The sequence below is a fragment of the Lithobates pipiens genome, unplaced genomic scaffold (genome assembly GCF_037356315.1).
Source record: "Lithobates pipiens isolate NorthernLeopardFrog02 unplaced genomic scaffold, aLitPip1_a1.2 Scaffold_18, whole genome shotgun sequence".
Classification (NCBI taxonomy): domain Eukaryota; kingdom Metazoa; phylum Chordata; class Amphibia; order Anura; family Ranidae; genus Lithobates; species Lithobates pipiens.
In genome coordinates, this window is record NW_027507758.1 from 484,538,754 (window position 1) to 484,565,299 (window position 26,546).

General features: G+C 40.5%; 1 protein-coding gene across 13 annotated transcripts in view; it reads left to right on the plus strand.

Annotated features, from left to right (window-relative positions):
- KIF1A (kinesin family member 1A) overlaps window positions 1–26,546 on the plus strand; it is a 220,684-nt gene that overhangs the window by 126,511 nt on the left and 67,627 nt on the right. For 4 of the 13 annotated variants that reach the window (XM_077488465.1, XM_077488466.1, XM_077488468.1 and 1 more), the window contains exons 14-28: window positions 2,327–2,526; window positions 3,080–3,159; window positions 4,277–4,352; window positions 7,241–7,320; window positions 10,670–10,776; window positions 10,926–11,009; window positions 12,002–12,182; window positions 13,970–14,042; window positions 15,222–15,315; window positions 15,450–15,598; window positions 19,823–20,001; window positions 21,124–21,261; window positions 22,437–22,664; window positions 24,381–24,499; window positions 26,459–26,544. In XM_077488465.1, the coding sequence (XP_077344591.1) occupies window positions 2,327–2,526; window positions 3,080–3,159; window positions 4,277–4,352; window positions 7,241–7,320; window positions 10,670–10,776; window positions 10,926–11,009; window positions 12,002–12,182; window positions 13,970–14,042; window positions 15,222–15,315; window positions 15,450–15,598; window positions 19,823–20,001; window positions 21,124–21,261; window positions 22,437–22,664; window positions 24,381–24,499; window positions 26,459–26,544 (1,874 nt within the window). The remainder of the gene's footprint in view (window positions 1–2,326; window positions 2,527–3,079; window positions 3,160–4,276; window positions 4,353–7,240; window positions 7,321–10,669; window positions 10,777–10,925; window positions 11,010–12,001; window positions 12,183–13,969; window positions 14,043–15,221; window positions 15,316–15,449; window positions 15,599–19,822; window positions 20,002–21,123; window positions 21,262–22,436; window positions 22,665–24,380; window positions 24,500–26,458; window positions 26,545–26,546) is intronic. The other 9 variants (XM_077488469.1, XM_077488474.1, XM_077488475.1 and 6 more) reach the window with 3 other exon arrangements.

A 26,546-nucleotide genomic window follows, 5' to 3' on the forward strand; every position in this document is an offset into this window, starting at 1 on the left:
AAGCTAAGTGAAAATTCATTTGCAAAGTGAACAGCCTATTATGCTGTAGTAATACAACCCCAATATGTGTGGTCAGGCAACTGTCGGACTGAAGGTGATTCCTGATTCCTGACCCTCAAGCTAAAGAGTAAGCTAAATAACTGGGCAAATTACATATTCATACAACTGCACAATATTGATATAATAATTGAAGGTGAAATATCCAGGTTCTTTCTTAAACCTGGATGTGAATGCTTATTTTTAAGCTTGAATATAGTTTGACTTTTGACACCTAAGTGGTACACATTAATACATAATAACAAAAAGAAGAACAGAAAATGAAATACAAATTGCAGGAAAAGAAGATTGTTGTGGTAGTTAATATTAATAGTTAATTAATAGAAACAGGTGCTCTAAACTTTAAGAATATTCACAGTGCAAAAATACACATGACAAAAATGTAAGGGCGTAAAGTCCACTCCTACAAAAACAAGTGTATGAAAAAGAAATAAAAAAATTAGAAGAAATGACTCATAAAGTGAAAAATATATGATTCAGTTCATAAAAGGTACATAAAAATGTGCATAAAAAGATGTGCATGAAAAATGTCCAACTGACAAACCCTTATACAAAAGGGAACTGAGTGAACCAAATATGTGAAAAATTCTGTGCTCTTCAAGGGAATTGGGTGAACCAAATATAAGGGAACTTCAGTGCTCTTCAAAACACAAAGACGTTAATATCCCATCACCACAAAGATTCACTTCTTACCAGATAGCAGTAGTTTAAAGCATTGGATAATAATCCCACCATGCTCCAACAGACTGGGTTGTAAAAACGAACCAAATTTCAGATAACAGCGATATCAGACACTGGACAATGATCCCATCAGGCTCCAACACCTTAAGCTGTAAAATTGGACCTGTTTTTTCAATGGACGCAGGAATCACTATATCTTGGAAAAGCTGATATCCAATCTGGCAGCTCAAGGATAAATCCCAGAGCATAAAGGAAGAAGAGGATAGCCTTGTAGTTCAATAGTTTCAACAAAACAGCACCCTAAAAACTTACATTAAGGCAACCAAATATCAGCAAAATAAATGCACATAAGAAACAGAGTGGTGGTTTGCACCAACCAGCTAGTTTCTCTATAATAGGCTTCAGCTAGGAAAGGAGTCTCCTTTCCTAGCTGAAGCCTATTATGGAGAAACTAGTCGGGTGGAGACCATTGTGAGACGTCTAACCGTTTGAGCTGGTTGATGCAAACCACCACTCTGTTTTTTTATGTGCATTTATTTTTGCTGATGTTTTTTATTTATTTTTATACAATTGTTTTTGTAGGAGTTGACTTTATGCCATTACATTTTTGTCATGTGTATTTTTACACTGTGAATATTCTTATAGATCAGCGCACCTGTTTCTTTTAATTATCTATGCTTATGGTAGGGGTTCAGACCTTTGAGGTTGCAGCTTTTCTTTATCTATATATTTTCAATTATTTATTTATGTGTTTGATTTCTCCATTTCAATAGTCACACTTCCATTCACCAGGAGAGTAGGATAAGCGTAGGATTTTAACCCTTTTTTGACAACATTAATAGTAAGGAATATGACCAGGGACTAATCTGATGGTAAATAAGATGTCAAGAATTCAGCTGCCACCTTTACCAACCTCAGCCAATTTCAGTTCTGATATTTTCCAAACCTTTTATGTATTTACTCATATTACTTTGTGAAAAGCTTTGATTTTGAATTCTTAATTGCATTTACCCGAAGCCATGTATATTCCCATTATCTATAGTTTTCTTTATTGAAGAAATGTGTTTTGAAAAGCTCCTTTCTTTGTTGTACAGTATGATGCATTGTTCACAACTCGTGACAGTATGATGTATCATATGATATAATGTATTCCTGGTTCCTTGTGTCCTCTCCTTCTGATATATCTTCCACACCCAAACAAAGGTTTCTCTTCTCGCTTTCCCGCTTGTCCTCACTTCCCCATCCCTTGTGATAAATTCTTCCACTCCATATCCATGTGCATCCTGAACATCTATCTTTCCATGTTTTACTTATAATATATTTCTTGCCATTCATTTAATGTAATAATTATCTTAATATATATTATTTTCATGACATAATGATATGTCATTGATATATCCCATGCTGCTCATGTATCCATTTTTTGTTCTTACTTTCCATGTCACTCATTTTGGATAATTTTCTGATGACCGACCCCCCTCCCTTTGCACATTACATTGTACATTTTGCCACCTCTTCACATTCTTCTCCTACTTCCTTTTGTTTTGGTATCTCCCCGTGCCCTATCTTTGGCTCCTGCTCTTTATAGATGTGTGTCCTGTGGATAACGCCAATGTTCTACACACGCGTCATGGTGCTGACAATCTCTTCACAGCCGTAAATGCCCTGACAGGCATGAGCCCTTCATCATCCATGTCTGGCTTGTCTAGTCGAGCTGCATCTGTTTGCAGCCTGCACGAGCGCCTTGCATTCACTCCCGGAAGCGAAGAAGCCATTGAGAGGCTCAAGGTAGGTTTATAATATAAATACTCCTTTATTCAGTATGTTGTACCAGAAATTCTGAAATGTTTAGGTGATGTTATCAAACATATGGAAGTCTGTCCTCGTTTCGGCAGGACATATACTAAGAAAAAAAAAATATGGAAGTCTGGCAGATGCCTAATGCTTTCAGTTAGATTTTAAAGCAATGTTTATAAAGAAAATCCAAGGAAACCTGTACCGAGAGAAGGATGAGGCTGCCATTGCTTACTTCCTTGTTCCAAGTTTTTCTAGTGACCCAAGCCTTCTCTGTGAAGCTTGTTTCATATTTATTTAAGCCTACTACTTGAGTAGAGTGCTGGGGTCAGAGGCTACCTGAAGTCTATTAGTTACCACCTTGTCAACTGCCGGACATCACATGCCCCCAGACTTCTAAATCTATAAAAGAGTATTATACATTGGAACTATCTAGTTGTCTTCCTTGCTCTGTCAAAGAGATTTAACCTCTTTTCTGGGAAACTTATTTGATGTTATTTAGTAATTCCCCATGTATTAAAACTGAACTTCCATTCTGTTATTGCAGGAAACAGAAAAGATCATTGCTGAGCTCAATGAGACCTGGGAACAGAAGTTGCGCCGTACAGAGGCTATTCGTATGGACAGGTAATTTTTTATTAGCTAGGGATTCAAAATGTAATGCTAGTACAAATTTAGTAATCTTGTCATGAAAGAAACCAGTAGATGCCATAGCTGATCTTTTTCCTTTGAAAATGCTAATTTTCATGGTCATCATAATTATATTTTGGCTTCAGTTATTTGAGTCATGTTCCTCAAACAACTGTAAGTTCTATTATTTATGACTTTTCATTTGTTGCATGCTAGTTCATGGTCGGGGCCCCTTAAATATTGAAGACAGACACAGACAGGCAACTAGCATTTTTAAAAGGCAGCCAGTATTTGCAGAATCTATATTTCTCTTATGCCATCACATCTTTAAAGTGATACTAAAGTTTTGTTAAAAAAAAGTTATACTTACCTGCTCTTTGTAACAATATTGCACAGAAATCTTGCTTTCCTCCTCTCCTGGCAGTCCCTACAGCTGTTATCTTCTCTCTTCTTTGGATGCTTCCTGTAGCAAATGAGGTGCTAAGCAGGCATCCGCATTTGCGTGATCCCATTGGGTTCCAAGATGGGCTGTGTGTGTCCATAGACACACATAGCACTGGTAAGCCACTTCTCCTGCTCCCACCTCACAGGAGTTTGACTGATGGTAGCAGAAGCCTATGGCTCTGCTGCCTTCTGTTTCTCCTGTGTAAGTGGAAAGTGAAGGGAGTGATGGTGGATCTGGAGACAGTGCTTGAGCGGTGACAGGAGCCAAGTAAGTGTATGGGGATAGAATGGGGTAGGACAGGTAATGGGGCATTTGTGACCTTAATGCAGAGAATGGATTAAGGTAAAATAATTTAGGCTTTAGTACCAATTTAAATATCCTCCCCCTAGCCCTTCCACTGAATATTCAAAACCATAACTTTACTGCCCCAAAGCACTGTTTATTTGTAACATTTATGTGTACTATAAATCAACCATTATAATTTCCCTTAAAAAAAAATCCTCAATCAACTTATCTTTAAAAGTTAAAAAAAAGAACAATATAAGCTTCAACAATGGTGATAATAATCACATCTTTAAAAGCCACAGTGGAAATTAAAGAGGTTGGATACTGGATACAGAAGCCATGTGTGATGTTCCATAATCCATGTCTGCCTTCTTCTCCAAACAGGGAAGCTCTGTTGGCAGAGATGGGGGTGGCTATGCGAGAAGATGGAGGGACCCTTGGAGTATTTTCACCTAAAAAGGTAAGATTTTAATATATTTACATATTTATTTATATATATATATATATATATATATATATATATATATATATATATATATATATATTCACCTAGATGCAAATCACCTTTACAAGGATCCCGTAAAAATACATAAAAATTGTCCTACTGTTTTCAGTAGATTTACAAATATCAGTGCCCACAGTATTTGCTGAACAGTCCGGATGAATGATAAGATAAGATACTTTACTTGTCATTGTAAATATATAACGAATGTCTCATATATTCCTTAAGCCTAGTACACACTCTGTTTTCTTTTGTTCAACCCAGCGGGTTGAACCAAAAAAACAACAACTGACAGCTCAGGTCAGATCCGCTGTACTAACAATCTCATGTTAGTACAATGATCTCCCTTGCTGAGCTATTGTGTTCTAACAAGAAGACTAACCCCCCACCCCCCGCCAGAACACTCCGGTCAGCGCTCTCCACCATTGGAGTCACCTTATCATATATAATTTTTTTCGGAGGGCAACATCCCCATTAACATGACACAAATATAAAAATGGTGAACAATGACTTTCAATTATGCACCCTGGGAAAATATTGTTACAACAACTAAATGAATTTATCATATGAAAAAATGATGGTGGGTAAATGATGTCACTTAGCAATCCCTTTCTATTATATTAATGACCAATGTCACTGAGACAGAAAGTGATAGGAAATCAGTCGTCACCAGAATACAAAGTGAGGGGAAAGCTTTTGGCGGGGGGAATTGTTCAGTGATAATTGTCTCAGACTTGCTGTTGCAAGTGCAGAGAAGTGTCTCCAATGGACACAGACAGTAAAAAAAAACAAATGGGTTTTAAGCCTTCCCTACTCTATCCGAAATAAAAAAAACGACTATACATACATTTTAAGCAGGTCCATAAAATTCATAGTAAATACACAAGGGTCCTTAACAAATCAATAAAAAATTATAATTGTATGGCAATATTAAAAAATTGCAGCTTCTAAAAGTAAGTTCTAAATTGTGAAATTTGACTGAATTCATTGGACAGTTATCTTATGTTTTTTTTTATCTCAGAGCTCATACACATGAGCTTTAATAATTTTCATGGAGGAATCATATTCTTTTCTGCATTTACGAGAGCTATAAGAAATAAATGGTTCTACAGCATTATAGCAAAGCGAATATTTAGAATGGACTAAACATAACTAACAAAAAACTGTGAGCAGGCAGCTCTTTATTGCAGCCGAGGCCTGCCTTCTCTCAGTCTTCTACTGAATGCACGCTATGGCTGTACCGTAATGATGGACTCCCATGCGCATGTGGGGGATGATGTCATGCCCCGGGGATGATGTCATGCCCCGACTAGCCAATCAAGAGTCTGAAAACCCCTTACCCAGGGAGAAGATGACAGCAGTCGATGCGGGATTTCACTGCTGCATCGCTGGAATGAGGAGGTGAATATTTCCTTACGTTTAGTTCCACTTTACTTCTGAAATCCAAAGAAAGATTAGGCACTTATACTAACTGCATGTAAAAGATACATTATTTGATTTTTTTTTGTGTAGATCTACATTAATGGGGAACTGGGCAGCAGAAGCTGTTCTGCAAAAAAAAAAAAAGCAGGCAGAGCACAAAGGACTAGTTACCACTATCACCCCGTAGTTTAACTATTTTTACATTCCTGACTTACTATGCCTTGTTTTGCACCGTGTCTCTGTATGGAGGCAGCCATCTTGGTACAGGCTTTGATTCTGTATGCAGAACCTTCAGCAAGGAGAAAGTTGAGTAACACAGTAGTGACACCACCAATGTTCACTCCAAATATGGTGGGATTACCAGTCAGGCAGCAGTGCCTAAGATCCCACATTTCAGATATGCCTCTATGATGATGTAGGCACAGGAGTACCCAGGTACTCTTTTCAGCAGGAATTGCAAAGAAAGAGTATATTTTCTTGGAACATTTTATCTGTCAGGAGTTAAGCTTTAACAAAACATTTATGTATTATGAGGCATTCATCTCAATACACACGTTTAGCTCTGGAGTGCATGCTGGATGCTTCCTTTATGAGACATATGTGTCATGGCTGTCTAGTCTTATAACTTGTGTACAGTATGTGTGAAAACGTGTAATGGTTAGGGAATTTTGTCTTGTGTTCATGTTGCCTTTGTGCTGTTGTGTTGTTGAGTTTTCATTGTTGTTTCCCCAACCCTTCTATATGATGGATTATCAGTTCATCCCTGCAGTGGTGGAAAATCGCTCAGAAGTTGTTGGGGTTTATTCCCCAAAGGAGGTTGGTGCAGGTCTGGTGTGTATTGTCTATCCATCTTCCTCCACCTCTTCTTCAGCTCATCAAAATAGGTTATTTATAATGATGAGATCTTATGCTGCATGCTTTATAGCCATGTGCCAGGCTATCATGGGTAATTTCAAGACACCTACAGTCCAATGAGAGTGTCAAAACAAAGGCCAGAGTGTCCAAAGTTTTTAATGATAAAATTGGTTCAAAACAAAAAAAAGACAATGTGTTTTAGGGGCCAAACAGACTTCCCCTTCATTAGAGCTTAGCAATTTTGACTGTGTTTAGAAGGGCTCAGGTAAGCAGATGGTAAATAGATCTGTACTGTGATCTACTGGTGGAGCAAATTCAGAAGGGCAGGTTAGGCCAGTGTTAATTGGTACAGCAAACTAATTTTAATTGGATGTTTGTTTGGCACTCTATTTGAACTATATGTGTTTAGATTCTCAACTCTTTCTAAGGCGTGTCCCTGTTTTTTGGAGTGCTGCCGAACCAGAGCCAAGGTTTCCAATGATAACTATAGTTATAGGATGTTTCTTTCCTCCTTTCTAATTCTACAGCTAGAGTGTGTTTAACATTAAATATTTTTTTATGTTCCTCAGACTCCTCACCTGGTGAATCTTAATGAAGATCCCTTAATGTCTGAGTGCCTCTTATATTATATCAAGGATGGTATCACTAGGTGAGGATACAACATACTCAACTGAATGCTATTGCATATTTAACATATGATCACTTTAGCAGATATACTATGTGTGTGTGTGTGTATATATATATATCTAAGTTACTAAGATGTACATAGTTTAGTGCATGGTGGCCCGAGGTCCAGCACTTACCTGATCTAGGTGGTGGGTTGTGGTGTCCTCCAGTATGGTTCTTGTGGACGGCAGTGGGGGTGGGGTGTGCACAGCGGCTCCGGTGTCCTCTTCTCCAGCAGCTTCCTTCGCCATGTGTCTCCTCTCTCTTCCACCTAAGGGCTAGGCATCCAATCGTCACACAACTGGGTGGGCTTGGAGTGCAGTGCTCCGAATCCAGCCTTTTTGGAAGTCTATTAGAGCCTCTGGCTCTAATCACGTGCTTTAAAAAAACACCCTCCCCGCATTGGAATCCATAGTCCAGGGCCCTGATATGTAGATCAGAGGGCTAGACAATGGATAGGGGGGCCGGCACCCATGTGCCCTCTATGGGTGGGCTGTCACTGGTATCCAGGCAACCTTGGAAGGTTCTGGATGGACAGAAGTGACCCATGAAGATCAGAAGCATGAATATGGATGCGATCTCAGCCAATTACAGGCATAGGGGCCCCTATACATGCTGGGAATGGATTTTTATATTAAGGGGGCACACAGGAACAGTATATTTTCCTGGAGAAGAGAATCCAGATGAGGAGGGGGGTGCTGTGTCCTTCCCAGCACCTGCCACCATGTGGCCTCAGGTGGGAGGCCTGGAGGCTGAAATGCTGACCAGAGTGTTCTGAAAAGCTGACTAAGGGGAAGCCGTCCCTAGGAGTTCTGTCTGGGATCACTGGAGGGTGCTGCTAGAGAAATGGAAGGAGGATGCCATTTGGTTCAGAGGTCTTGTGTGTACAGACTTTAAAAGATCTTGGGGCCTGGTTCTTTGGCTAACCTCTCTGTGCTAAGAGAGTCAGCAACTGGGTACAGCAGAAAGGGGATACTGGCTAGTATCCTGAAGAGCAATAGTCCATTATTTCTACAAAGGACTTGCTCAAGTGTATACAGTGTATCATACAGTTATTCCACAATTCAGTTAAAGAAGCTGTCCTCGCTGTATCTAGTTGGAACTTGGAGTATCCTACTACATCCCTTCCCTATTCAAGTTCTCTAATCAAACCAAAAACAAACAAAAAGCCCAAGACTGGTTATTTGAGTATTGAGCAGCAGTAAGAGTTCACCTGGCTGTGGAAGGAAATACCATTTGCCTAGCAGCAGAAGTAGGAACTAAGGAAGAGCCGGGCAAATATCTAGCAGCTCCTTCTGGGGGCAGTGCTACATATACACATATAAACACACATACTATATAATTAGTGTGGACTAAAAAGAGTAATGATCCTTTCAATAAAACTGGATAAAACTGGACTCCAGTTAATTGTTAGTATCTAATCAGGATTAAATTGGTTTAGATCTGCCCTACCGATTAAAATCCCGCCTGCATACTTTAAACAAGTACAGGCGATATTTACCCGCTTTGTCTGGGCACAGGGGCGGCCTCGAATACCACGATCCCAACTCTCCCTCCCGAAACCCTATGGGGGATTGGCACTTCCGGACGTTCAGCAGTATTACTCTGCTGTACACCTAGGTAGGATATTAGATTGGGGCCGCAATCTCGATACTAAGTTATGGGCACAAATTGAGCAACAACAATGTCCTATTCCGTTGAAGACAGCTCTCTGGTGCAGAGAGGCACTGCCACGAGCAGTGACATGCCACCCCATAATAGGTAACACGATCTCCCAAGGCGCAAAGGCGGCGCTACAAAAGTCCCTGACGACCGCGGCGTCACCGTTGACGCCGATCCTGGGTAACCCTAGATTTGCACCAGGTTTGTCAAATACACAATTTCAACCGTTATGGAACTCCAATCTCACTACGGCCTCTCAGTTCGTCATACGGGGTAAATGGCCTTCCATCCCGGACCTAATGGACCCTTCTGGGCCGTATCGCCTGGCTTTCTGGAACGCCACACGTCTACACCACTTTCTTCACTCTATCCCGAACCCTTTAGACCACGCCAGGCCACTTACGGCATTCGAGGAATACTGTTCTGACACTGAACCGGTCTCCCGAACCCTTTCTAAAATGTATGTCCTGCTTAACACACCTACACAACCACCACGCATCGCAGGTCTTACAAAATGGGAGGCGGATTTGGGCCGCACCTTTACACAACCACAAATTGATAATATACTGCGATTTGCTCTGCGGTCCTCGATATGCACCAAAACTCAAGAGACGAACTATAAAATTCTTGTCAGATGGTACTTGACACCTAGTCGCCTACACCATATCTACCCTGACGCATCTGAGCGCTGCTGGCGCTGTTGCGAGGAAAGAGGCACTATTCTTCACATTTTCTGGTCCTGTCCTAGGCTCTCTGAGTTTTGGGCGGCGGTCCGGACCATCTCTCAAAAATTTACAGAGTGGCAAATCCCTAATGACCCAGCCTTCTTTTTACTGCATGTTTCAGACATTCCCCCTAGGAAATGCACACGATCGATACTACGTCACCTAAAGAATGCAGCCAAGTCCTGCATCCCCTTGCTTTGGAAACAACAGACACCGCCTTCCGCGGCAATGTGGATGCGGAAGGTGGAAGATATAAACAAAATGGAGGATCTGGTGCTTACAGCCCAAGATCGTCAGGAGGCATATCGCAAGACTTGGTCTCTCTGGAATGCGTTTATATACTCGGACGAGGGCAAAATCCTGTTTGGCAACGAATTGACTTACTACTTATATGAGGCATGCCGTGTGGGCGACGCTGATCCCACCCCTTCCTTCCCCCCCCCCTCCATGCCCACTACCGCCTTCCCTTGCCTCTCCGCCCCCCCCTCCACCCCTCTCCCCCATCCCTCCTTCTTTTCTATTACTCTCTTACTCTTATCTCTGTCCTCACTCTCTTTCTTGGCCGCGGTCCCAAACCTGCTCATGAGGTTCTTATGCCGAGGCGCGAAATAAGGCTTCGGCGTATCTGACTTATAGAGCATGGCAAAGGCATCAGTACCGGTACTGGCCAAATGGGTTTTACCTACGAAGCCAGCAGACAGGACATGTTAGATTGATGGATTATATGTTGCCATGCCTGTACACATATAGCGAGTTTGTGAGGCTGCGACCTCTTTTCTTTTCTTTTTGTTTTATTTATTGTTGTCTGTTTGGGGGTCTTCCCCATATGTGTGTTCTTATTCTTCAAAAAACTAATAAAACTGATATTTGCAAAAAAAATAAAAAATTGGTTTAGATCTATGATGTGTGATTTAGTTGTGACTTCTGTTATTACTCTTGTAACAGAGTTGGCCGTGAAGATATAGAGAGGAGACAGGATATTGTCCTAAGTGGCCACTTCATCCGTGATGAACACTGTGTTTTCCGCAGCCATTCTATGCCCTGTGGGTCAGGTAATATGTTCTTTGCCATCTTGTTAAATATTTCCTTCTAATGGGCATGCACCATAAATAATCTATTGTATAGTCTGAAACTCAGATTTATAATACTGTGATCATAGAATGTTTTTCTCATCGCTGTCCAATGTTCAATCATGTCACAGTGGTGGTGACCCTGGAGCCATGTGATGGGGCTGACACTTATGTGAATGGGAAGAAAGTGACAGAACCAATTATACTGAGATCTGGTAAGACTACTTTTGTTTTCATTAAATCTAAATCAGATGTCAGATATAAAATATGCGGTTTTCCAGGTATCATCTGTCTACAAATAACACTTTGTTATCTATACCAGAAAATACAGCCTTCCAAATCTCCAAGAACCAGGAACTAGAGGCAAACATGCTGTTCACTTTGACAGAGACTTTTCATTTTGCTTGGGAATTTGTCCTTAGTGATTGTGGTCAAAATTCGCTTTGCAAAGCATACCCAACCACGTGCAGTGAAAAACTCCCCAAATTCTTTAGCATTGTGAAAATTCACCCTTAGCAAATCAACCCATTGTGTGCCTCCGTTAATGTTTTAGTTTTATGTTTTAGTAATACTTCTAAGTTCTAGTAATATAGCGTTTTCAAAAAAAAATGCTCATATAACAGCTGTTTTGCTATGTACACACTTTTAAGGTAACTTGTCAGCTATTTAAAATTAACTAAGATCACTATGAGTTAGCAGGAAAACTCCTGCCTAAGAGCAGACACCACAGAATCTCTGCTATCATCTCTATCATCTTTAAAAAAAAAATTGTTAATTTGTGAAACTAGGGTCACTGTTACTTGGGCCTCATTTCCATACCTTCTAGGCCTACCAACTTCCATCCTTTTGTCTAGTGAACATGCCACTTAGCCCTTTCGTTTTACTTGGGGATGATGGGTTCAGCAGAGAAGTCAGGGAAGGCAGGCTCAAATATAATTTGAAACTAGTTTCAGAAGTGAAATCTTGTGGTGTCTGCTGTTAGGCAGGACTTTACCATTTACAAATATAAAATGGCTGTCAGATTCACTATAAGTATATTACACCAAAATCTGCTCCCCAAGTACATTAACAATTATGGTGTTTTTATTGCAAAACAGTATCCATTTCATAATCATAAGTGGTACTACATGAAAACATTATGGTTACAATTAACATAACCTTGTTATTAAACATAGTTGTGTTAACTTAGTCTTATCTCTCAATTCAGGTAATCGAATTATAATGGGTAAGAGTCATGTATTTCGCTTTACCCACCCTGAACAAGCACGTCAAGAGAGAGAGCGCACTCCCTGTGCTGAGACCCCTATGGAACCCGTGGACTGGGCTTTTGCTCAGAGGGAGCTGCTTGAAAAGCAGGGCATAGACATGAAGCAGGAAATGGAGCAAAGGTATCTATCATAATGGGGGTACAAAATTCTACTGTTGATGCTTACATAAAATAGGACTTCCAAAATTTGGGAAAAAATACCCAGTATGACATGCAAGCAGAAAGCAGTCAGAGAATGCTAAGACATTTAGATGTGCAGTATCTCACAAAAGTGAGTACACCCCTCATGTTTTTGCATGTGACAACACTGAAGAAATAACACAGCCATTAATGTCTAAACCGCTGGCAACAAAAGTGAGTACACCCCAAAGTGAAAATGCACAAATTGTGCCCAATTAGCCATTTTCCCTCCCCGGTGTCATGTGACTAGTTAGTGTCACAAGGCCTTAGGTGTGAATGGGGATCAGGTGTGTGGTAAATTTGGTGTTCTCGCTCTCACTCTCTCATACTGGTCACTGGAAGTTCAACATTGCACCTCACAGGAAAGAACTCTCTGAGGAACTGAAAAAAGAATTGTTGCTCTACATACTAGGCTATAAGAAGATTGGTGGCCAAGACCATACAGCTGTTTAACAGGTTCCATTTAGAACAGGCCTCGTCAAAGGAGTTGAGTGCATGTGCTCCACTTCATATACAGAGATTGTCTTGAAGGGGTGGGGGGGTCAGCCTGTCAGTGCTCAGACCGTATGCCGCACACTGCATAAAATTGGTCTGCATGGCTGTTGTCCCAGAAGGAAGCCTCTTCTAAAGATAATGCACAAGAAAGCCCTCAAACAGTTTGATAAAGACAAGCAGACTAAGGACATGGATTACTGGAACCATGTCCTGTGGTCTGATGAGACCAAGATAAACTTATTTGGTTCAGATGGTGCAAGCGTGTGTGGCAGCAACCAGGGGAGAAGTACAAAGACAAGTGTGTCTTGCCTACAGTCAAGCATGGTGGTGAGAGTGTCATGGTCAGCCTTGCTGCCTTGCTAAGAGTTGCCATGCTAAGAAACTGAGGGTAAAGGTGATGGACTGGCCATGCATGTCTCAAGGCCTAAACCCTATTGAGCATCTGTGGGGCATCCTCAAAAGGAAGGCGGAGGAGCGCAAGGTCTCTAACATCCACCAGCTCCGTGATATTTCATGAAGGAGTGGAAGAGGAGTCCAGTGGCAACCTGTGAAGCTCTGGTGAACTCCATTCCCAAGAGGGTTAAGGCAGTGCAGGAAAATAATGGTGGCCACACAAAATATTGACACTTTGGGCCCAATTTGGACATCTTCACTTAGGGGTGTACTCACTTTTGTTGCCAGCAGTTTAGACATTAATGGCTGTGTGTTGAGTTATTTTGAAGGGACAGCAAATTTACACTGTTATACAAGCTGTACACTCACTGCTTTACATTGTAGCAAAGTCTTATTTCTTCAGTGCTGTCACATGAAAATATATAATGAAATATTTACAAAAATGTAAGCGGTGTACTCACTTTTGTGAGATACTGTACTATGGACACTGCAGTATATACAAGTGACTTTTGCAGCAATTAGGCAATGCATGTCATAATTCTTGCGTAATAATTAGTTCGTATGAAAAACAGAAGAGTTTGCCAATTGTCACAAGGTACTCCAATTTATGTCTGTCACTGGAACCAGTTGGAGATTATTTTCCTTAGCAGATTTTACAGTGCCTACACTGTATGTGTGCCACATTGAAATGTCTATTAAGGCAGGGAATAATGATTTTGTAGACTCAACAGTGTCCATTATAGAGGAGGATAGGCCAGTCTCTCTGCCGATTATCATATTAATGCTTTGTATAGTTCTGTAAGAAGGAATTTAAGAGGCTACTAATCTCTTAACAATTAGGCTTCAAGAGCTGGAAGATCAGTACAGAAAGGAACGTGAAGAAGCAAATTACCTCCTAGAGCAACAGAGACTGGTAAGCTATTATTTGATTAAAAGGATTATGATACAATAGTCTCACTGATTATGTAGATTTAGAATGTTTAGGATACTATCATACCCCCAACTTTTTGCAATGGGAATGAGGGACACTTATTACCAAAAGTATGTGGGTATAGGACACACCCCCTCCCAGTTTAGCACTGGGAAACACTTTTTGAAAGATAAATAGTGCGTTTTATATATGGCTATATAGATCAGACCAAAATGAGGGACAAACGAGGAGGGGGAGAGGGACAGATGGACTTTGTTGCAAATCAGGGACAGTCCCTTGAAATCAGAGAGTTGGGAGATATGTATTATACAAAGTGTAAAGAATAGCAAAACCTCATGTGTTGCTGCAACTGTAGTTTCCTGGCTGAGAGAAACCTATTTACCAGATGGAAGCTGCCATTTCAGGACACAGTACTGAAGTTCTCAGTATTGGATTTCTTCTCCATTGTCTTATTTTAGTATAGACTTATTATTTTATATAAAATATTACTTGTTTTATAATTATATAACTGAATTCAGGAAACTGTATGTTCCCATTATTTACTCACCTTTGCTTCCTGCGTTGCCTTGCTGCACAATGGGTGTTTTTTACTGCCTTTTCTCACAGCTCATTGATAACAATGATACCTTATCTCAAGATAGAATTCTGGGGTACATCAATAAAAATTGCCACAACATCACAGCAACTAATCCAATTTAACCTTTAGCCCTTGTACACACGGTCGGACATTCTGATGGAAAATGTCGGATCGGACCGCGTTGTCGGATAATCCGACCGTGTGTGGGCTTCATCTGACTTTTTCCGTCCGAATGTCCGACCAACAAAGTTTGAGAACTGGATATAACAATTTTCCGACAACATGATCCGATTGGACTTTGTCCGATCATTTGTAGAGAATTACAATCGGACAAAGTGCCACGCATGCTCAGATCAAATTCCTAGACCAAAGCTATTGGCTACTAGCCTGAACGTAGTCCCGTCATAACGAAATAACGTCATCACATTACGAACGATCGGATTTTCCGACAACTTTGTCCAACCGTGTGTATGCAACACCAGTTTCGGACAAAATCCGATGGATTTTGTTGTCGAAATGTCCGACCATGTGTACAAGGGCTTAGAATAGAATTGTTGCAATAAAACACTTCTAACACTTCACAGGATTATGAAAGTCGATTAGAAGCACTACAAAGACAGATGGATTCAAGATATTACACTGAGGTCAATGATGAAGAGGAGGAACCAGAAGATGAAGGTAAGAAATGCTATTTTAGAAGGTGTACATTTGCAGGTACGGATTGTATTGGATAAAATTGATATTTTGATTCCTTTAAACAACTGTCTACAATAAAATACCCAGCTAATTGTTGAAACCCTATAATATTTCAGTTCAATGGACGGAACAGGAGTATGATCTAGCGCTATGGGCTTTTCGCAAGTGGAAATGGTACCAGTTCACATCATTACGTGACCAGCTATGGGGCAATGCCATATTTCTCAAAGAGGCCAATGCAATCAGCGTTGAGCTGAAGAAGAAGGTAATCTTTTTTAGTAACATAATTTAAACTTGGTAATATGACTATATAGAAAGCTCTGATTATATATATTCAGGCTTTTTGTTGCTTTTGACCATATGGACAGCATCCAAGTCACATCAATTATTATTATTATTATTATTATACAGGATTTATATAGAGCCAACAGTTTGTGCAGCATTTTACAATATAAGGGCAGACAGTACAGTTACAATACAATTCAATACAGGATCAATCAGAGGGCCCTGCTCGCTACAGCTTACAATCTAGGAGGGAGAGTCAAGTGATACAAAATGTAATAACTGTGTGGGATGATCTGATGGAGAAAGTAAAAGTACAGTTGTTAGCTGGGGGCCGGATAGGCTTCTCTGAAGAGAAGGGTTTTCAGGGATCTTCTAAAAGCAAGCAGAGTAGGAAATAGTCAGACAGATTGGGGTAGGGAGTTCCATAGGATAGGAGAGGCTCGGGAAAAGTCCTGAAGGTGAGCATGGGAGGAGATGACAAGGGAGCTAGAGAGCAGGAGGTTTTGGGAGGAATGAAGGGAACGAGCAGGTTGGCGTTTGGAGACTAGGTTAGTGATGTAGCTGGGGGCCGAGTTGTGGATGGCTTTGTAAGTTGTTGTTAGAATTTTGAATTACATTTGTTGGGTGAGTGGAAATCAGTGGAGGGATTGACAGAGAGGGGTAGCAGACACTAAGAGGTTGGTAAGGTGGATGAGCCTGTGTCAGGAGAGCTAGTTGACCAGACTGTGTGGACTACACAGAGACAGCCAAAAAAACGCATATAAAGTGAACAGTAATGATATTTATTAGGATAGGTGATAAAATAAGAAAATACAAGCAGTGCACAACTAACCCAACAAACGTACCAACAACAACAATATATACAGTGAGGGACAGTACCAGAAACACTGATGTCAGCCAGGCCAGGGTCATACACAGCAGATCAATAGAAGGACAAGAGATGTTCCGGAAACATAAACGTTTTAGCCAGGCCAAGGTCATACACAGAGAGATCAGTAGTAAGGGACAGGAAACCAACAGGACAGGGAAGGGATGGATCGAGCTGAAGGGTCAGGGTACGGGTACAGGAACACAAGAAGGACCAGGTCAGGGTACACTCGGGAACAAGTCTGATGCAGGATCGGGTAACAGGCAGCATGTTCAGAGCCCAAGGAGAGAGATACCAAGGCAAGTATATGAGGGCTTGCCGGGTATTTATAAGACTGCCAGTGATTAACCTCACGTAACAGCTGAGCGCAGAAGGTGCTGTCTGCCGGAGTACACCCGCTGGTGGACACCGGTACTACGGCCCAAGGATCCAACAGTGCCACCAACAGGTAAGTCCTCTTATTACAGGCCCTGGGTGTTAGAAGACACGCGCTGGTGGACACTGGTACTGCGATCCAAGAAGCCGACAGCGCCACCAACAGGCGAACCTTTTCATGACAGCCTGGCAGTAGCATTCATGATAAACTGAAGGCGGGATAGCCTATGTAAAGGTAATCCAGTGAGGATGGAAGTGCAGCAGTCAAGGCGGGAGATGACCAGGGAGTAAACTAGGAGTTTTGTGGTGTCATTGGTTAGGAAGAGGCGTATTTTGGAGATGTTGCAGAGGTTGATATGGCAGGATTTGGAAAGTGTTTGTACATGGGCCTGAAAGGATAGTTCAGAGTCCAGGGTTACACCTAGAGCCTTGGCATGTGGGGACGGGCTGATAGTAGTGCTATTGATCTCGACAGAGAGATCAGGGGCAGAGGCATGTGGGGGAGGAAAAATCATGAGCTCAGTTTTGGATAGATTGAGTTTGAGGAAGCAGTGTTACATCCAGGCTGATAAGTCTGTTAGTAAATTAGTGATATGTGAGGAGACTGACGAAATGAGCTGAGGGGTAGAGAGATAGATTTTGGCATCTTCAGCATAGAGATGATACTGGAAACATTAGAAGCTATTACTTGACCCAGGGAGGTGTTGATGGAGAATAAGAGGTGTCCAAGAATAGAATCTTGGGGGACCCGACAGAGAAAGGGAGAGGAGAGGAGGAAGTAGAGTTGTAAGTGACACTAATGGTGCGGTTGGATAAATAGGACCAGCAAAGAGTACAGTCACAGAGAGCTTTGGAGTGTGGAGTTTTTTGAGGAGGAGGGGGTGGTCCACTGTGTCAAAGAAAGCATAGAGGTCTAAGAGTAGGAGTACAGAATAGCGTCCATTGAATTTAGCTGTTAGCAGATCATTTGTGAGTTTTTGGAGAGCAGTTTCCGTGAAGTGTTGAAGGCTGCAGCCAGACTGAAGGGGATCAAGGTTATTCATGGCGAGGTGGTTGCTCAGTCGGTTGTAGACCAGACATTCAAGGAATTTCCATTTATTTTGGTTTATTTAACCCCCCTGGCGGTATTCCCGAGTCTGGCTTGGGGTGGAAGTTTTATACCAAAAGGGGTAACCCCGAGCCAGACTCGGGACCGCATCGCTGAATGCAGGAGGAGGTTTACTTACCTTCTCCCTTGGATACAGCGATGTCCCCCCGCTGTACGAGCGGCTCGTCCCCCGCTCGATTAATCACGGAGCTGAGCTCCGTTCCCTGCGAGCATTGCGACGCACGGGGACGGAGATCGGCGCCAAATTCAAAAAGTGAAACACACACATTACATACAGTATAATGTAATCTTACAGATTACAGTGCTCTATGTAATTATTTCACATCCCCTTTGTCCCTAGTGGTCTGCCCAGTGCCCTGCATGTAGTTTTATATTTTAAAAACTGTTCTCTATGCGTGGAAACTGGAGATTGTCCATAGCAACCAAAACTGTCCCTTTACATCAAAAATGATTTTAGACCAGCTAGAAAACGGCGATAATAAATTGAAATCACTCGCAGAATTGAGCGATAGTGATTTGTGGGGAGAGCCGTCATCAAATATTGAAAAGTAATAACAGTGACAATTCTGCAACTGAGCAAATTTCAGTGTTTTTGATTTGATTACATTATTGAATAATTTTTATTATTGTTATATTATTATTTGGCATCATTATTTATAGTTATTTATTATATTATAATTTATGATTTCATTTTTCAAACTTTATCATACCCGGGATGTCTGCTAGACTCTGGTTTGGACAGATTTAAGTGAGTTATTCCTAAGAATTACAGAACTACAATATAAAATGCCAAATTTTCATGCAAAAATAAATTGTACCGCTTTCAGCACCTAAAATCTGAAATAATCATACTGCCAGGGAGGTTAATATGTTAACGTTAAATAGTATGATTATACATGTTATCATTTATAATATATCTTCAATTCCCTTACCTGTCAAAGTTGTTTACACTTAATAAAGAGTGCATTCCCACATATCATAAGCACGTCTATCAAATTTGCAGAGTGCTATACTTTCTACCTGCATTGACATACGTATTACTATTCTTCCACTTGAAACTAAAGTCATGCTGTTGTGAATGAAGCTAAGATTTTTTGCTTATATAGATAAATTGTCCAGTGCAACGAGGCTTGAAAAGATTCAACCAATCTCAAAAATTCAAAGCTACCTATGTGCATGATAAATGATGCGTATTTTAAATGCAAAACCTTTCAGGGAAATATGAAAAAAGTGAAAGGTGAGGTTGTTATACATAGCAAGTTAGGTATTAGCATTCATTTTTCAACCTCTGTAGGAACAAAACATAGTTTGATTGGTTGGTAATAGTAACTTTGTATTTAATGTTTTAATAAAATGTGGTTGATACAGTGGTGTAATTTTGAAGTAGGGCTACCAGTGGTAAATAACAGTACTCGTCAGTCTTTTAAACATCTTCTGGTCAAGTTTTTATTTTGGAGTTGTCCTTTGAAATGAAAACAAGACAGCAATCAACTATGGGGTCTTAAAGGTAGAGTCTGACCCCTTTTCTTTATCTTTTTGTGCATATCTACTATATATTTTAAGTGTTTCTGTTTTATTTTATCTGTTAGTTGAATACTACTCCTTAACTCACCTAATGCTGTATGTCTTTTTGCTTTCACCTGTGGGGAGAGCTGCACACTAAAGGTTTTTTGCCTTCATGCATATAATGAAGGTAAAAAACCTTCAGCCTTTACAACCACTTTAAGCTTTGATAATAAAACCTGGAAAATGATACGTCTCTATGCAGAGCTGCACCAGATTTTGCATGCTTCAGTTTTAGTAAATCTCCCCTATGTGACTAATATGTTTTTAATGGTTGTGACTGTTTGCAGGTTCAGTTCCAGTTTGTACTGCTGACAGATACTCTGTATTCACCACTACCACCTGATTTGTTGCCCCCTGATGCTCACTCTGAACGAGAGAAACGTCCCTTCCCAAGGACCATTGTGGCTGTAGAGGTCCAGGACCAGAAGAATGGTGCTACTCACTATTGGACCTTGGAAAAACTCAGGTACTTTTGGAGCCCTTTTGATAATATATAGTGTCATCTATACCTAAAATCAACAGTCATTAGGAATATAGACAACATAATGCTATAGTCATTATTTAGCAGCTTTGGGGGTGTTGGTGGAAACTTGGGAAACCAATGTAAAACTCACATACAAATGTGGCAAAAACAATATGCAACCTCCAAGTAAACATCATCCCTGATGATAACTAAACTGGCTTTCTATAGCTAGCGATGAGTAAAGTTTAAAAAAAACCTTCTCTTCTAGCAGTTCACCCATTTTTCTCTTGTTACCCTTTTTCATAGGTGTGAATCTGACAGCATTTTTTTAACTTTCTTTTTTATTGTCTTATGTTAAAAAGATTCATATCATCCCCCCAATAACCAAATAATACCAACATGGCATCAATTATACAGGCTAGTTCTTCTATTTTAGAAGGGCTGAGAGCATGTTGACCCCAATATCCTAAACAAATAGAGTTTGGGGTGCAGCTGGTGTTTATAGTTGTAATGGGTAAATTGTGATTGTGACCGCTTAAACTGGCAATAGATAATTTTTTGTTAGACCATTTTTTTTAATTTACAGTATATAACCATTAAATACCTGACAGCTTGGGTGTGATGATATTCATTGATAACCACAGCTCCACCACAAAACTCAGTGGATTAACGTTTTCAACGTTAGTATTTTGTCTTTTTATTTTTTAGACTTGAGTGTTGATATTCAAATAGCATACTTTGTGTGACAGTTTGGAGAAGGAAGCTATCATGATAAGATGACTTAAGCTGGCAAGACATTTTTAGAATTTTTTTCATTCAGCCTTCAGGCTGAAAGAACAAAATCAAACAGATTTTCATTTCCACGCTGTACAGCACGGATAGACAAATTGTATTCTGGCATAACAGTTGTTATAATGCCTGCATCTGATTGGATGCAGCTGCTGTTGGCCAAAATGTTCGGCGGGAAGATGATGACAGGTACCTACACAGTAAATTTTGGCCAGTTCATTGGGAACTGGCTAAAATGTAGAAAGTATATGGCCAGCTTTACTCTGTTTAATAAAAAAAAACTTGCTTTGCTGTGAAACATGCTTATTTATTGCTTCTGTATAAAAACTTCCACAGGCAGCGTCTGGACATGATGCGGGAAATGTATGACCGAGCAGCTGAACTCCCATCAGGTCTGAGTGAAGACTGTGATAATGTGGTGACTGGGGGTGATCCCTTTTATGATCGCTTCCCATGGTTCCGTCTGGTGGGCAGGTAAGCTCTTCCTCCCCTGTATTATTGTGTGCCCCTTGTTTCATCAATATGTCAAGATTAGGTGTGACGTACATAATGTTTCAAATTTAGTATCTAATTTTCAATAGATGACCTCATGTATTATTCTTTCCTGCCAGTCCCAACTTTAGTAGGAGTTTTAGCTATTGCTGAAGATCCGTTTTTTTTTAGCTCATTATTATTGGTATTCTTTTTTTTTGGTATATTAATTTCCTGTGGTTTGTATTATAAGAGATAAACACTTTTGGAGAGTTTCCAAGATCTTTAAAAAGGCTTTAAAAACTGTGCAGAATTGTTTCCTTGGCAACAGCTATTGAAATATTGTACGCAAGAGAACATAGGAAAAAAACTCTTCTAAAGATAATATCAAAACCTAGGCACCTGTGTGCAGCAGTGGTTGGCTCCTGCAGTTAATGTAACCATAGAAAGGTGAAATGAAAATAAGAAAATGCTAATTATTGTTTGGCAGTTGGCATGTATATGGTATGAACATGGCAAAACACCTTTAACAATGGCCGTCTTAAAGGTTAAGTTCTCCTTTAAATGGTTGCTCCTTACTAATGGACATTTCATGTAACACTGCAAGCACAAGTAAAGGAAAAATAATGCTGCTCACAGTTTACAGTATACATCATAAATACGTACCTTTACGCATGTTTTTCTTTTTTGCAACAGGAGTGGTGTATTTGGTTATTTTCTTGTTCATATATATACATTTTAATTTGTTGTAAAGCTCAAAATGTTCATTATATAGGGTACTGCTGTACTAATAAAATGTTGGCATGTTCATGGTGCCATTGTATGGACATATCATCAATCAATTTATGTTTATAGTTCCCATGGTTACCCCACTAATGTCTTATTCTCTATTTAAAAATGGAAAGAACACAGTATTGATCAAGGAAAAATATTGTTCTGGCCCTTAACCTTATTATCCATGCTTCCCTACTTCACCACCTTTTCTGTCCATTGGTTTGTAGTTTCTCATTCATAATTCTATATCCTGTGTACCTCCCACCCTGCCATTCCTGTAATGTCACCACCAGAATATTTTCTTTAGCCCATTTTCTAAGATCCTCTGGGTTTTCCAGCCAACAGTGCGGATTAACCAGTTCTGTCTTGTACTAACCTTGCCCCTCCCCCCTTTCTGATCTCAGCTCTCCCTTATTCACCACATGCATGAGCGACAGCATGGCCGAAATAACCCCCTCCCCCACCCTCTCAAGCCCTGGCTCCGAGGGCCCAGAGCCGGCCTCCCAGCTTGAAGAGGAGGAGGGTTTGGAGTATGAGGAGGAAGAGGAAGATGGATCCCAGGAGCATCCCTGCTGTGCTGTCAGATCCGACCCGTTTCATGACCGCTCCCCTCTGTTCAGTGTAGTGGGAAGGTTCGTCAGGTCTGCCCAGAGCATGCTGGGAAGCAACTAGCTCTTTCAGGGTGACACACCTAAGTGCACTGCTGGTGTACCCTATGGATTTTGTATAGTTACACACTGATCTACAATGCAGAACATCTATGTTGAAAAATACTTTTAAAACCATAAAGTTGTATTATTAGGACATGTAGGCATAGACAATATGTTTCTCTCTCTTTTCTAGTGCCCTATTAATTTAAAAAATACTAAGGAGCTTCATAGAGAGATACACAGGGACTAATAATGAAATTGCCTGGAAAAAAAACATGATTTGAACAGTTTTGCCTTAGTCTAGCAGTTAGATTTAATATTGTGATATTACAAGGGCCAGTTATAATACTTCCTGATCAGTAAACTGGTATTTCAGTTACAGAGGACCTGTCCAATGACTGATATTTCATGGGTATTTCAGTGTCAAAACTTTTAATCCCTTTCTACTGTACAGTCCCACTCCACCAGCAACATAAGCCTGGCTCCTTCTCCTGCAAGGCAGTGGGACCTCATTATACAGGCTGCAAAAACTGGGAAGGGCAAGGTATAAATTTTACCATTGGAACCCCCCAGATATAACAAGCTTTAGAGAAGTTTGAAGGTTTTTGAGCATGATACTATTCATTTTAAAAAGCATAGTCAGACTTAGAATGTTAATAATTCCATACTCTCCTCACTATGAAAGAATTGTCTCTCACATCTAAAAACAAGGTGAACCTTAATTAGGACACCCTAATTTTATATTGTTGTTTGCATACTTGACTGTCCTTGTAATAAGTAAAGGAACATGTGACGTTTTAGATGATTTTACTCATATTATGCATGTTTATCCCTTTACATATGTCAGCCAGCCCACTTATGATCCATATAGCATGTTCATTAATTCTGTGAAATGCCTAAATACATGCATAGTAAACATCTGTAACCACCCATTTTGTTAAGGTGCCAAAATTATATTCAGGTTTATTATTTTCTTCTTGGTGGGTAGTGCACTGTCAGGATTGTTATGTTCAGAATTTTTAACTTTACACATTAATCTACCAAAAAAAATGGTTTGGTAGCATTGTAGGATTCTTTTTTTCCACCGGTATGAGGAAAGAGCTGGCTCCTTCTCTGTTTCTCTGTTTCTTTTTGCCTTGTTCTATTTTCATTTGATTTGTTTCAGATTTTGGCCGACACACCCATACACCTTTATTGCTCTGCTGCTGGCCTTTTCCTTCACACAGAACACCAGGGTCCACTAGTTGGCCCTCCTCACTGCCTCCAACCCTCCCTCACCTTCACAGTTCCTTCCCTTGTTGTCCACCCAGTTTGTTTCTTCATCCCATTATCCCTTGTTCCCCTGCTGTAGCTGACCCACTCACTCCTCGGCTGCTCGTGGCTGACCACCCACTTATGTTTTCTTTGGCTTGGCAGCTCTTGTTGTGGTGTGAGCTGTGCCCTTCCAACTAAAGTATTGCTACGTGTGTCCTGACCTATTCTTTCTTGTTTTTCTTCACCTTCTTTTATCTCCCCTATCCTTTTTCTTCACAAATCTGTTTTTCATTTTTTGTGTTCTCACCTTCCAATACATTCTTCATTTCTCCTATCAATTTACTCTACCACTCCCACCTGTTCTCATTACACTTCCCTCCACTGCCTTCTCTCTTCTTTTTCTGTCCCTATCTCTCCCCCTGTAACCTATCTCCCCCTCTGCAGGGCCTTTGTCTACCTGAGTAACTTGCTGTATTCTGTGCCCCTGGTCCATCGAGTCGCCATTGTCAGTGAGAAAGGGGAAGTTAAAGGATTCCTTCGGGTTGCTGTTCAGGCCATTTCTGGTGAGATGTTTTACATTATTTATACCTACGTGTAGGCTTGCATGTATGTTTACCTTTAATTTAATGCTTTGATACAAACCATTGCATATAGCTACTACTATTGCTAAATAATCATATTTTTAAACAGAAAATATGTCTGCGCAAACAATAAACTATAAAATAAATAGCAGCTGTGCCCAATGTCCAGACACGTGACATACAAATACATATAAAAGAAATGGTGCAGCGCTAATATTCAAAACATGTGATGAACATGTGCAAATAAATCAATTAATAAAATGACAGTTGAATGTCCACTAAGGTTCAGGTCCACAGAGCTAATCCAACTAACTGTGCAATCATATGGAAATTTATCAAGATGAGAAGTCCCACACGCCGTTAAGGAAACAAGAAAGAAGACAGAGTGGGTGATACCGACCAAAATCAATAAGCCGCACTTACCAGATAGTATGCGACCCCCTAATAAGAGCAGCCACATAAGCCTTATTTACAATAGCCAGGCCAATCGATCCAGCTCTCCTCGATTCCTCTCCCTATCTCTGGATGACCGGGCAGTGTGGAGGCAGATGACCATGAACCAGGAAGTACAGCCCTCAAAATGTAACTCCCCAGTGAGGTGAGATAAAATCACCAGACCTGTGTAACCCGGAGGCAGCAGAACAGGCACCTATTATAAATAATTATATTAGTATATATCCAAATATGCATCTGGTGACTTCTTATGTGCAATACATACATTTTAATTGTTGTGTTGGGTCAGACTCAGATTAATATGAACTGATGAGAAATTATGGATTTCAAATTGATTTAATGGACCACACATATTTTATACCTTAGATAGGTACAGTAGAGGGTACATACTGGGTACAGTAGAGGTGCCTGCCTCTAAAGTGACTGCACTTCCAAGTGCACTTGCAGTGCAAAGTGGATTTTCCTTTAAATAAACCTCATAAGCACATAAAACATGCCAAGGCTGAGGTCAGAGAGACCGAAAGACAGTCTGTCCACTATGCGTCATTACACCTGGAACATACAACCAGAAGACTAGTGCAAATCTACTTCGGCAGTTGTACTGAAAGTGTATGGCCCTACCATGTATGGAATGTAGGTTCACCTTACGCTGTTCCAAAAATGCACAAACTGTGAAGGAACATCAGCAATAAGCATTCTGAGGCCGCGTACACACGGGCGGACTGTATGGCCTACTTAGTCCGTCGAAACACATTTCAGCGGACAGTCCGCTCGTGTGTGGGCTTCAGCAGACTTTTTCAGCGTGCAGTCTGGCGTACTAAGTATTTTGGAATTTCCGTAATTCTGTCCGTCATACTTTGGTTTCAGCGGACAATCCGCTCGTCAGTAGGCTAGTTCGACGGACTAAGAATGGCGCATGCTCAGAAAGGATTTACACGGCGAAAGGTTGCATTGCTGTGTATTGGACTTCCTATTTCTAGTCCCGTCGTACGTGCTGTACACGTCATCGCGCAAGCTTTCGACGGACTGTTTGTGCATCCGTGTGTGGTCAAGTCCGTTCATTCGAAAGTATGACGGACTGTCCGTCGGATTGTATGACGGACTAAGTAGGCCATACAATCCGCCCGTGTGTACGCGGCTTCATGGATTATGCTGGTAAACATTGTGGAGGTCTTGAAAGTTTTATTATATCCTAATGATGATAAAATCATAAATAAGTTACCTATGTTTCACTCCATTTTTAAAAGAAGAGTATCTTATAATCCAGCTATTATTTATGCAGATTGCTGCAAACAACATTAAATTGCAGGCTTCGCAAAACATATTTTCTCTGTACATATGTTTTTATATTGTTGAAGATTCCTCTAGTTGGAAAAGATAGCCCGTGTCACATTTTTTGACAACTTATTTTTAAAATATTGCATACAATCAAGATACATTATTAGACTGTGTATATGGATATGACCCAATGTTATTTCTTTGTTGTAGCTGATGAGGAAGCTCCTGACTATGGCTCAGGGGTCAGACAGTCTGGAACAGCTAAAATCTCTTTTGATGACCAACATTTCCAAAAGGT